We start from the raw sequence: 12,186 nt of genomic DNA, 5'->3' as shown, positions 1-12,186 counted from the left end.
GGCAGAGGCATTTATTTTTGTTGCCAAAATAACATTCATTTTGTTGTTTGTGTTTCGTGTTTGTGGTTCCTATTGTCTGACCGCTTGTTTTGTTTATCTCATTAGAAGGAACACATCAGTAGATGAGAGTTATGAGTGGGATTCTGCAGATGTCTGTGTGGACTCAGAAGTCCTGGAGGCCACAAGGTTTGATCAGTCACAAATGGGTTTTCGGAGAGTCAGGGGGGAACTCCGATATGATCAAGCTGGTGGCCCCCAGGACCAGCAACAGAAAGGTGATCATTTTTTTTCCATATTCTCACTGTGTGTGATGTTCCATGCATTATTGTGAGTGTAGTTCTTGATGTAATGGTGCTGCACATGCTCATCCTGTGCCCTTGTGCTGTGATTATTGTGAGCATGTCCCATGAAGTGTCCATCCATGCCTTTCCTCTCCCTGATGCCCTCCTCAGGCCCGTCTCCCTCATTCAGCCCGCCAGTTTTCAACACACCTCGCTGCCAGTACAGCCGCTCTCTAAGTGAGGCGCGTTTCAACGCTCTCCGCCAGGAGTACGAAGCATACAGGCAGGCTCAGGAATCCATCAGTTCCCGTGAGCCCTGCCTCAGCCCTGACCATGACTCAGACTCTGACTCCGTCTCAGCACTGCTCTAGCTGCTTGGTCTGTTATCCTGCTTGTCCCCATTTGTTCCTCTTTTTTTCCCCACCTGTCTCTGCTCGCTAACCTGCTTTCTTTTCTTGCCTGCTACACTGTCATCCATGTGCAATGAATTTGTGCATGCTAGAATCTATGGTGCTCAACATATAGTTAAAATATTTTAGCTTGTCCATTTCATTAAAGCTATATTGTTCTCTGTCTTTGTCTTTTACAGGTATATCTAGGACAGAAACCAAACAGGAGATCTAATAAACAGATGATAGCACTGTGGTCCTGGACACTGTTCCTCTTCACTGGGGTTTTGTCCTGTGAAAGAACTCATTGTTTAAACTTGTTATTCTCTTGTTACAGCAGACTAAAGTGAAGTATTTTAAAGACATGGTACTATGTGCTGTATCCCATTTCATGTGTCAGACGTCAGCTCCTTGGCTGTTAACATATGGCATTTTCTTTTTCTTGTAGTTGCATAATGATGCTGAGAAGGGATTATTTATTTTTCTACAAAGCTCATGCAAATGTATTTTGGGATATTTTAATTAAACCATGACTATTATAGGACCCCTTTGAGAAAGACCTGCCTTATAAAAGCAGCAGCCTGCTACACTGTAAAGGCTGGATTTCAACTTTATGTCTAGTGCATCAAAGACATCCCTTAATAACACTTATGTAGGTCTGTGTCTGAGATATGTTTGTGGAGGTGTTGCCTGTGTTCCCAGTCAAACTGCATTTTTGCCACCCTCTTGGGCAGCACTTGTAATTACACAAAGAATTGATATAAAAGGTCTTAACAGTTCATGTAACCTAATTTTCATGACTTCAAACATTGATTTACTGTTTAAAAAAAAAGATTGAGTTCATTTGCCATTGTGAGTTACCTGCTGGTTCCCTGAAATAACTCCCTGTTTCACACTTCACTGTCAGGATAAAGCTCTTCGGTTGAGACTTTATTAATCACATCACTTAAAAAAGCCTCACAGTATTTGTTCAGAGTGTACAAATGTTTATATGTATCTTAATGTGAGTGAACCCTGTTGTTGTATATTCCTGTTCACATTTCATCAGATGAAAAAATGCTACTTTGCTCCATCTGAATCAGTCCAACTTTGCCTCTGTGATGAAATAAGACACTGTAAAACTTGATAAACACTGGGAAATAATTTTGCCTTATTTTTGTTAATGCCACAAATACACTAATTGATTGACCGCGGAAGGGATGGGCTGTAATCGAACTGATCAGGTGGTTAAACTTGTTTAACTTTTGTACCTTTTCTACACAGGTGTTGCTCACATTATGCGTATTCCTGTATATTTATTGAAATGAGTTATGCAACAATGTTTACAATTCACAACACTGATGTGAAGGAAACACTGAATATTATATCTGCTCCTGATTCTGTATTCGAATTAAAAGTCAGTTGTTATGAATTTTATGTCCATTAGCTGCCATTTTGTTTTGTTTTTTACTGAAAAATGACAAAAGCTGTTTTTGTACATCACTTGACTGAGACTTTAAGAATGTCTTTGTAGCTATACGTGGGGGAGGATTCAACATTTGTTTTAGATTTAATATAACCCAGATGAAAATCTTCATATGGAGTGAGTATGCATTCCTGATGATGGTTTTGGACGTTTTGTACAAACTGGAAATTTTATATCTTGCCATCTTGTTGTCTTTTTTTATGTTTGTAATGAATAAATTGTTTTATTCTGAATTTACCTGACACACTGTCTAGTATTATTATTGTGTTTTAAGGAAATGAACATAGCTGCTCTTTGAATTAACTTAAATGATGTACTAGTTTATTTACAGGCGACACCTGTAATCACCTGTCATGTATATTTACACCTCGCCTGCCTCAGCCCACCCACATGTTTCCCATGCATTTACTTTTTTTGGCCCATTCCCCTTTTCCCATCATAGTTAATTTATTCGTTGTCTCATTCCTCCTTTCACCCTCTCATGTGCACTCATTCAGGTGTCAGGGTTGACTGACAACAGTGATGTGCCAGTCAAAATTATTTTCATAACCTTTAAATACCTACAGGAATGATGCTGTGGTTAGTGCTGTCGCCTCACAGCCTAGGCCGACCTGGGGTCTTTCTGTGCAGAGTCTGCATGCTCTCCCTGTGCCTGCGTGGGTTCTCTCCGGCTTCCTCCCACAGTCCAAAGACATGCAGCTTAGGTTGATTGGTGTGTGAGCGTGTGTGGTTGTTTGTCTACATATCAGCCCTGTGATAGACTGGCGACCTGTCCAGGGTGGACCCCATCTCTTGCCCAATGTCAGCTGGGATTAGCTCCAGCCCACCCACCACATCTCAGGAATAAGTGGTATAGATAATGGATGGATGGATAAATACCTACATCAGGGGTGGGTAATTCTGTCCTCAAGTGCTGCTGCCCTGCTTGTTTTCCAACTATCCCTGCCCTGTCCACTGCTGATTACCTGGATCATATGTGTTCAGTCAATCAGAAGCTGGAAGATACCATCTTGGATGAAGGTGGAGCGAAGAAAGACAAAGTGCAATATTGCAGTCTGGACCAACTTGAGTAACAGACCAACAATGCTATCTGTAGAGTGACGCTGCTCTTTCACTCCAAGCTTAAATGTCCTGTGTTGCAACATAGTGTAGATACTAAAAACTTACTGGAGAAAGGTGAGTCATCTCACCTCAGGACTGACGTTTCAGTCAGTGATAGGATAATAATAAGAGGGTGTGTAGTGTGTCTACGCTACATTATAAGGTGTTAGTCCTCAGTTGATGAATCTAAATGAGACAAAAGAAACATGAATTACATCCTATGTTTGATTATGTTATGTCATCGATTTTGTTTTGTTTTTTTGTTTATTTGTTGGTTGTTGTTTTTTACATGATCCCAAATCTGTAATACTGCCTAAAACTGCAGCAAAAGATCCAAAATATTTGTCATTAAACTACTGATACTGTTGTTTACAAGGTCACTGTTAGCTTTGATCGAACACTGAGCTGGGCTTTCTGCTGCGTTTAGACTGTCACACAAACACATCACTGTGACAAGTCAGGATGCCTCCAGTCCAAGACACTGGTCAAGGCAAATACTAGATGGTGACCCCGTTCATCCTTCAGATGTGCAGCTCTACTCTCTATGGATGTTACCTGAACTCATACACATACTTTGGGCCATACTAAACATGTGACATGTTTTACCCAGTACCATCAGTTACACAAGACAAGTCATTTGTTCTTCAACTAAAGCATTTATATTGTTTCAGGTAAGAACACAATACAGAGGAGTATGTTGTATATGAATGCCAGCTTCCTCTGTTTCTTTACCAGGCTCACTGCCTCAACTCACTTGGTTGACATACGCATGACATGTTTTACCATATTTCCGATGCCATCAAATATATAATGATAGTGATTCTCTGTCTCCCACATGAAGGACGGGGTGCTGACCACTTTGTTTTTCTCATCCACATAGGCCTCGTAGAAGAAAGGGTTAAGGTCAAAGCAGGACTTTTTTTGAGAACAGAAACACCGACGCTCTGTGGATGCAGTTCACTAACATCTCTGGTAAAATAAAAGGATATATATGGCTCACGGACATTGTGGTGTGCACCCATGTTCTTCACAGCCTGCACCATGTTTGTGTAAGGCCAGTTCCCCCAGCGAGTATTTTCATCTCGCTCATAGCCCATGGTCACCTCGATGCCGGGCAGCACACGGCAGGCCAGTACAGGAGCCATGCTGGCCAGCCTGAAACAGGAGCAGACAGTCCGCTGAGGTTTATATTAAGTCCAGATTAAGACACAAGACAGATCAGGTGTGAAGAAAATTGCCTTACCAGTAGCAGACAGGAGAGATTCAAAGCCTAAAAAAAGAAATGTTCTCCAGCAGGTGAACGTCAGTGTTTAATATTACTGGCCAGACTAGGAGTTTGAGGCAAGATGACAGATTGTCAGCTGCTTATTATCACAATTTGTCCATCATTTATAACCATAGAAGAATATGCAGTAGTTTTGGACAGATGACATTCTTGACATACTGTACTTGAATCAAGTACCACACAGACACACACACCTGCGCAGGCAATATGGGGCAATTTTAGTTGCATCCTACACACTTAATTTTTCTGCATAGTTTATGTCAGTAGGATTCCACTAATTGTACCTACAAACTGAGAAGTATATGCACACAGAGACCTCTCCTTAGGACTCAGACATATCTGTGTTTATGGTGTGGGTGGGCTATGCTGTCATAGAAAAACAGGGGTTGCTTTATGCTTATACTTGGAATTTATTGAAGATTTTGTGCATACAACAGTCCAGTCCAGTCACAGCTTGTAATCTACATGAGGCAACGGTGTAGATTTTGCTCTTTGCACTTCAACAACAGGCTCAGGTGTTACTAATATCATTAACATTGACTTTGTTCTATTCATGTGTCTCAGTAAGACGTGGCAGTGTGACAGTGAGCCAAGCAGTGGAGCGGCTGTCATTAATTTGATCATTTACACCTATTTGTTTCCTACTGTGATATGTCAGAATGTGTTCTCTGGAAAAGGCCAATAGTGGACAGCTAAGTAGGTGAGTTCATGTAATACATGTCAATGCTGTTTACAGGCTTTAAAGGGACTGTACTTCTAAAAGCCACAGCCCACTCACAGCACAACTCTGTCTTAAGGTCTGCTTTAGTCAAACTCTGGATGGTGTTCATGCAGTATAGGTTTACCAACACTGCTAAAGTGAAGCGTGACAGAACAAATGGAAAATGAGAGTGGAATTTGGGCAGCTCATTAACCTCAGTTAAATAGTTGTCTGTGTACGCCACATGAGTAGTAAAGGCTGCTCATAAAAAGGCACTCCACCCTATTTCTCCATTATATTTTCTGTAAATAGGCCACTGGCACAGTTAGTAAAGCTAATGCATCAAGTAGATCTATGACCACAGTAAGTTAAGTTCAGGTAGAGCAGTTTACATTGTCTGCCTGAGATACTGAACATCTCCTCCCATTGGACTCCATCAACTAGAAATAAAATGAATCTTTCCAGTGCCATACAGGCACACCGTGATATCTGCCTCTAAAACACTATAAACCAGCATACCTCAGTGTTGGATGCTGCAAAGGGCAACTCAAAAATGATTCAAAACAAAGTAGACTAGGTGATGATAGCACATGAATGATTACAGTGAACGCCCGCTAAATTAAATTTGATATCCTGTCAAGGTTCAAGTGGAAACCTTCTTATTCAAGCTGAATCTTAATTAACAAAACTACTGATTTTGAGATAAGGGCGCATCCAGTTGATTTTCATTCTAACTTTTACATTTCTAAATTAAACTGGACTAAAACATTTATGATATGTAACAAAACACAAGGTTTTGTCGACACATCAAGACACCAATTACAGCTCTGACAACATAGAGTAATGGAGGAAGAGCAGATGTACCTGAAACAGCAACATGCGAAAGCCATACTGCTCAGCAAGCCCACTTTGCTGACTTTTTTCTTGCCCTTGTCATCACTTGTGTTGCCTTAGAGTCTTTACAGGCAGTCATGGGAATAAGAAGGGATTACTCTGGTATTATATGTACTTTAAATGATGGCCGGGTCTAGGTCATATAGCCCTGTGTTGTCATGGCAACAGCTGCTTCATCCTCTTCTTCCTCCTCCTCTGCCTCCAACTCTGTTCCTTAAGTCCTATAATCCTAAATGCCCCATTTTCTCAGACGTGCCATTCTGCACCTGGCCCCAGGTGCCCCACACCTGACCTTGACGCCTGTCAGCACAGCTGCCCCTCATCACCCTGTCTGTCCCCGTGTGCCAACAAACAGGAGCTTTCTATCAGTTCTCATATGTTGCCTCAGAGCTGGGGCCTTCTTTCTGTCCTGTCTCCTTTACCTCTGCTTCAGACTGCTTTCATGTTGTAAGTGTTCTCTCTTCAGAGACTTTTACTATGATGTCTACCTATAATGTTTTCTGGGGTCAGTGAGAGTTAAAATGGAGATTTTCTCCAGCAGCTTAAATGATGTATCAACTTGCATTGCAAGCGATTTTTTTTTTTTTTACTGCTTCCTTATTTCTTTCCTTGCTTTCCCCCCCAGTTATTTGACTCTGTGAAAATTTTATTTTATTCCCTGCTGTGAATATTTTTTCTCTTAGTCCATTTTACATAGTTTTACTATTGTACAACATAAACACAAATTTCTATATATAAGCAATAAGGTGTTGAGAGTTTTTACAGCTTTGTTCACAAAAACATATCTTCAACATTGGTATAATAAATTTAGATCATTTTTAGTATATGTGGCAAAAGTAAAATGTAGTCTCTTGGAAACATTGTACTGTACCAAATTAAATAAAATTTAGATTATACTACAGGAAGAACACCTATTGCAGCCTGCTCCTGTCAGTAATAGGACAGATTTTATCCAAACTTCATAACATGGTCTGCAACATTTGATGCAAAATGCAGTTTTATTAATCGATAAACACCTCACTGTCTGACATGTTGCTTTCTACAGCTGCTCCAGTGTCCCAATTCCACTACAGGGATCGTTTAAATCTCCTGTGTTTATCTAGTCTAATGTCATTTGAAGTAATCTCATTTAAAGTGTGGTGCATATCAGTGACAGTATGCAGTGTTGCCTCATGTTTAAGTGATTGTACAGTCCAAAAAAAGACACAATGTCACACGACTCCCATAATACTTAAAACCTTTGATTTTATATAAGTAGAGTTATACAGTATTGCTACTTCAGAACTAATAGATCAAATGGTACATACCCAATAGGCTTGTGTGAACGGTGGAAATCTTTAAGCACCCTTTCAACATCATTATGCAGCTTGCAGTCTTTGCCCTCTTTCACAAAAGATGATCTAAAGAGATGAGAATTAAATACTAATATTAGTGATCCATCTTCATCGTGCCAGCTTGCATTATATCTGATCTCATTCTATTTTACACTGTCTCAAAGTGATCCCTTTATATTTCAGTGTTTCTCACAGGTTCTTGGTGATGCCATGGCCTCCAGGAAAGATGACACCGTCAAAATTGTTGACATCCAGCTTGGACAGGTCCTGCATTTGCATCATTCCCTGATCGTGACTGAAGCGAGCTGACTCCATCATCATGTTCCTATGTAATGGCCAGAAATCATCATAAATACGACCTTGTGGAATTAGCCAAGTCAGGTGTAGAAACATACTGGACCCTGCTATGAGCCCAGCACACATGAAAGTGCATCAGTGTTTCGTGACAAGCCTACCGGTTCTCGCCAGAGGCAGGCTGCTTCCTCATGTGGTCCATCACTTGCATCTGCTGTTGATTTGGAGCAAACATCTGGAAGCGAGCGCCATTCCGGCTCAGGTGGTACATGGTGCTGAAGATAAGAGTTGTGAATTACCGTCTTTGCCACTGTGACATGTTAATGCAGTGGTGAGACATTCCTGCCCTGAGTGATACTCACTACACTCCCTCGTGCACATCAGTCCCATCCCACCAGCCACATCCTGAGAAAACCTGGAACACATTGTGATTCACAAACCAAATCTGAGTCGCAAATCACACTAACACCCACACTTATAATTTTCCCTGACCTTGTATTCTTTTGTTTCACTTACCACTGCGATATTGGTATTTCCCCAGTTGCCATAGTCACCATGATGAACAAAGCAGGCAGGCTGGCGAGAAAGAACAGCCAGTGTTTGTTTGGACAGCAAAGCCCTGGTTGCCAGCATGATTTTGCTTTAATCTCACTGTTTGAGGAGGAAGATATGACCTAAAAGTGTTGCCACCAGGCTTGTAAAGTCTTTGATGGTTGTAATATTGATCTTGCTGTGGCTGTCCATATATATACCCCCAGAGGGTGGCTAAGTGACGTTACCCCATAAGCTCTATTTTCTGAGAAGCTCAATCACTCCTGCCTTGACTGACCTATCCCCCTCCTGAACACCTTTCCCTATTAGTGCCTTGTTTATTCATCTGATTAACTTAAGTCATTTGGACACAAAGTGACACTTCAGCTTTGGAAAGTAATCTAAACATGTAGTGCTTTAACCCATAAAATATCTTGACCCATTTAAAGTTTAACTCTTTAATGTTCTTTATGGAATTGGAGTAAACCGTAGAAATTATCATTTAAAAAATGATTTAAAATATGGTTTTATACAATAGACTAGTTGACTGACTTTTTCACAACACTGCATCCATGTGCAGTTTTGAAAATGTTACTATATTGTTTACAAGGTAGTCGTGGATATTCGGTACAAGGCATAGTGTATGCCCTTTAAAGTCTTATTAAGTTGTAAGGCTCTTACTCTCTGTAATGCCACGCCGAATGTCTAGACAGTAAACCCCTGGTCAGATGGAAATGTCACAGTCAATATACTGTTCAATCAAAACTACAACTCCTACCTTCAGGCTGCATATGGTGGAAGACAGCTACAATTAGTAAAGAACCCAGGATTCAGTGACAAGTTACAGATGACAAATGTGAGGCAAAATTTGGCATTTAATTTATTATGACTTTTTCATGTAGAAACAATATTTACATACTAGTGAGGAAAGTATTGTGACAACTTCAGGAACAAAATGCAACAAAAAAATCATTGTGTAAACAGAACAATATACAGCCAACAAGAATCACCACATCAATCAGTTTTAAACCTCAACTGGAGCTTTATCTGAGATCATCTCATCAGATTCAGCCTGGAGGTTTAAAAGTTAGACACAAAAGAACTCATGCATAGAAATTACATACTGAAATGGTCACACATGGTAATCATAAAGTACAAATGAAGTTTGTTTTGTAAAATCAAACACAAGAAACATGACACAACCAACTTACATGGGACGTTTCTGTAACCAAATGTCACCCATGTTTCGCCATTTCTATGTGATTTCTAAGCTCTCAGCACATACACATGCCATAATCCTTTTTTAAAAACACCACAAAGACCTGTCTTACATTTGACAATTTTTGTGTTATTTCAAGTACAGGTAGTGGTTAAATAAGACTAAACCAGTGACAGATGTCTACAAAGCAGAAGAAGAAAAGTAAGAGAGCACAGACAGCTAAATAATAAATAAGGTCCATTTGATCTTTTATTTTCAAAATTGTCAAACTATTTATTTCTTCAGTGTATTTCTGTACTTGTTTACAATAAAAACATACATGTGGCAAGCATATTAAAAATCAAATCCAAATGCTGCTTAACAAAGCTCCATCTGCATCCAACCAAGAGCAACACAACTGCTGACAACCTGCCGACAGCCCAGCTTCAATGTCTGCTTTAGAACGGGCTGTGGCTGATTCATCGGTCACTTCTAATGAACTGTGTGGACCACTCCTTGCACTTAAGTTTGCTTTACATGTAAGGACCAAACCCTAAAAGCCATTTACATGCAAATCACTAACAACTTCAGTGGTGAAAGTAAGAATCATCTCCTAAATTTCTGCCACCACTAAAGAAAGCTTTCATGCACCTAAGCACTGTCAGTCAAGGAGTCTGTGCACATACTGTGTTCATTCTAGAGAGCATTTGCAAAGAAATCCATTTGATAAAGAGTGAGGATTGCTCATCAAGCCAGTAGCTGTGCTGACAGAGAAGCTGGTGGTATTAGGGCGTGTAGGCAGGTGGTGGCTGAAACTGATTGGCAATATCATAATCAGCTGGAAAGGTTTCACTGCTGTCCTCCATCTCAGAGAGCAGCTCTAAAGCCTGCTCCTCCTCCTCGGTGGGGTAGTGGCGCAGGAGATTTGCAGCTGTGGCAAGGATAGAAGCTCCACCCGCACCTGCCACCAGATAAAAGCTGATGGCGAAAGTGACGTATATGAGAGAGCCATGGTACTTTTTGTGTTGCTGCTGTAGTGACAAGATGAGCTCTGAGGCCCAGTAGCAGAAGCCTATCACTGTGGCACACTGTAACACTGAGAAGAGGGAAAAAAACTATTAAATAGACAAAAAAGACAAACAGATTTTTCTTAAAAAAGACCTGGAAATAATTTCAGTATGACAGATGTATACCTGTGAGAATATGTGCAAACGCATATCTGCGTGTGATCTTCAGAGCAGGGTGCTTGGGCCCAAACACATCCAAGAGGAAAGCAGTCAGACTGCACATGATGCCCAGGAAACAGAAGGCAGCAATCACCCTCAGCAGCAAGATGGTCTGTGGGTTCATACAAAAATCTGAAAGACACGGAGACATCAAAAAGCATTAAAGATGAGCCAGCAGATTCATCTCTGCTGCAGGATTTCATCGATTTGTGTGGGCCCTCACCGTCCAGAAGCTTGGGGTCAGTGTAACCCAGGACATCTGCCACTCCAAGCTCTTGTCTCGGACAGGTGCCTCCATGAACCCGGAGCCAGGCCGGTTCCGCTAGAGCTGTACAAAGCGCTGTGATGGACAGAGCTCCGGGGAGCGCCGACACCAGGCTCCGCTCCGGCTGCTTGGGCAGCGAGGTGCCCCCTCTCCTCCTCCGGCCTCCAGGAACAGTAGAACCCGGTGGGGCATACATGGTGATCCAACCTCCTGATCGTTGGTTGAAGTGGCGGTTTCCCTTTACTGTCAGTATTTGGGACTGAGCGATATGATAACGATAAAGTCACCCAACTAACCAACCAGAACAGAACCGGTGAGCCCGTACAGTTACCGTTACCTGGGTGACGAACGGACGGAGGTTGTCTTAGCACCTGATTCACTGTGGTATCTAATATTTACAAACGAAGCTTAACCTTTAAACTGTCTGCTTGATAAAACAGATTAAGTATCTGACCGTCGCGCACACAATGGCCTTCAGGCCTATTAGCTCTGTTACTAGCGTGTGAAGTTAGCTTACAGCTAATGCCGAATGTCGCCAATTGTCAACAAAAATACACTTAACTAAATAAATAAATAAAAGAAACTAAGGTCTATGGATTAGTCCTGCTGTGTATCTTGTTGAAAATGAACAGCAATCTCGTCCAGAAAACTGTCAAAACAAAACAAAAGGTATCTTACGCTGGCTTCTTGCAAAATGTTGACTTCCTCGTTCGCATCATTCTTCTTCGTGGAAGCAATAAACTGCAGTCTAAGCGGCAGTGACGAACAATGCCCCCACCTAGAGACTCTTCTAAACAGCTAAACAACAGCAGCTGCAAATATAGCGGTATAATATTAACGCAAGATATTTAATCGTGATAAATTATACAGTAGCTATAGTATTTGTCATTTAGACAAAATAAGTAATTATTCAGGCTGAAAAAAGAATAAATAAACCCATAAATGAAATGAAAATGCATTTGAGACCAGACCTAAACGCTTTTGTGGTAACAATTATATTATATTATTGATTTTTATTTTTTACAAATAGGGTGAAATCGGGTAAAATGGACCAACATAGGCTAAAATTGGCCATTTAAGATTGGCATGTCCTAGCATTTTAAAATTTGGAAGCCAGTCACTGACAGTCCTTCCAAATGGTAGGCACCACACTTGATGAGTAGAAAGACTGCTATTGGGTGCATGACAATACCTGACAATAAGACCAGCACGAGACCCACACA

At 41.0% G+C, this 12,186-nt stretch overlaps 3 protein-coding genes across 6 annotated transcripts in view; 1 reads left to right on the top strand and 2 right to left on the bottom strand.

Moving 5' to 3' along the window:
• Positions 1-2,372, top strand: part of igsf9b (immunoglobulin superfamily, member 9b) — a 29,264-nt gene extending 26,892 nt beyond the window's left edge. For both annotated transcript variants that reach the window (XM_020590435.1, XM_020590437.1), the window contains exons 20-22: positions 106-275; positions 453-659; positions 871-2,372. In XM_020590435.1, coding sequence (XP_020446091.1) covers positions 106-275; positions 453-652 — 370 coding nt within the window. In that variant the 3' untranslated portion in view covers positions 653-659; positions 871-2,372. The remainder of the gene's footprint in view (positions 1-105; positions 276-452; positions 660-870) is intronic.
• A 1,583-nt stretch (positions 2,373-3,955) lies between these two features.
• gatd3l (glutamine amidotransferase class 1 domain containing 3, like) lies at positions 3,956-8,625 on the bottom strand. The gene is made up of 7 exons (XM_020590644.1): positions 8,260-8,625; positions 8,106-8,158; positions 7,905-8,018; positions 7,643-7,774; positions 7,423-7,515; positions 4,226-4,391; positions 3,956-4,121 (listed from the first exon to the last, which is right to left on the bottom strand). The coding sequence occupies exons 1-7, from the start codon at positions 8,374-8,376 to the stop codon at positions 3,987-3,989; spliced, it is 810 nt and encodes a 269-aa protein (XP_020446300.1). The 5' UTR covers positions 8,377-8,625; the 3' UTR covers positions 3,956-3,986.
• A 516-nt stretch (positions 8,626-9,141) lies between these two features.
• tmem127 (transmembrane protein 127) lies at positions 9,142-11,753 on the bottom strand. Of its 3 annotated transcripts, none has more exons than XM_020590729.1 (4): positions 11,301-11,753; positions 10,922-11,222; positions 10,666-10,830; positions 9,142-10,568 (listed from the first exon to the last, which is right to left on the bottom strand). In XM_020590729.1, exons 2-4 carry the CDS (start codon positions 11,157-11,159, stop codon positions 10,258-10,260), a joined length of 714 nt encoding a protein of 237 aa, XP_020446385.1. In that variant the 5' UTR covers positions 11,160-11,222; positions 11,301-11,753; the 3' UTR covers positions 9,142-10,257. The 3 variants fall into 3 exon arrangements, with proteins under 3 accessions (XP_020446385.1, XP_020446386.1, XP_020446384.1); XM_020590730.1 differs by having other exon boundaries at positions 11,642-11,750; XM_020590728.1 differs by having other exon boundaries at positions 10,922-11,300; positions 11,642-11,743.
• Between the last annotated feature and the right edge of the window lie 433 nt (positions 11,754-12,186).

The sequence above is a fragment of the Monopterus albus genome, unplaced genomic scaffold (genome assembly GCF_001952655.1).
Source record: "Monopterus albus unplaced genomic scaffold, M_albus_1.0 scaffold12.1, whole genome shotgun sequence".
Lineage (NCBI taxonomy): Eukaryota > Metazoa > Chordata > Actinopteri > Synbranchiformes > Synbranchidae > Monopterus > Monopterus albus.
Note: the sequence above shows the minus strand (reverse complement) of the source record. Positions and strands in the feature narration are given on the sequence as shown.

What these genes read in the sequence shown, in the direction of transcription:
- gatd3l (XM_020590644.1), bottom strand. Translation starts at nt 8,376, where the DNA reads ATGCTGGCAACCAGGGCTTTGCTGTCCAAACAAACACTGGCTGTTCTT. An exon ending in GAAATACCAATATCGCAGTG is followed by an intron (nt 8,159 to 8,259) that starts GTAAGTGAAACA and finishes AATGTGTTCCAG; the next exon opens with GTTTTCTCAGGATGTGGCTG. An exon ending in CCTGCCTCTGGCGAGAACCG is followed by an intron (nt 7,775 to 7,904) that starts GTAGGCTTGTCA and finishes GCCATTACATAG; the next exon opens with GAACATGATGATGGAGTCAG.
- tmem127 (XM_020590729.1), bottom strand. Translation starts at nt 11,159, where the DNA reads ATGTATGCCCCACCGGGTTCTACTGTTCCTGGAGGCCGGAGGAGGAGA. An exon ending in TGACCCCAAGCTTCTGGACG is followed by an intron (nt 10,831 to 10,921) that starts GTGAGGGCCCAC and finishes CGTGTCTTTCAG; the next exon opens with ATTTTTGTATGAACCCACAG. An exon ending in GTTTGCACATATTCTCACAG is followed by an intron (nt 10,569 to 10,665) that starts GTATACATCTGT and finishes CCCTCTTCTCAG; the next exon opens with TGTTACAGTGTGCCACAGTG.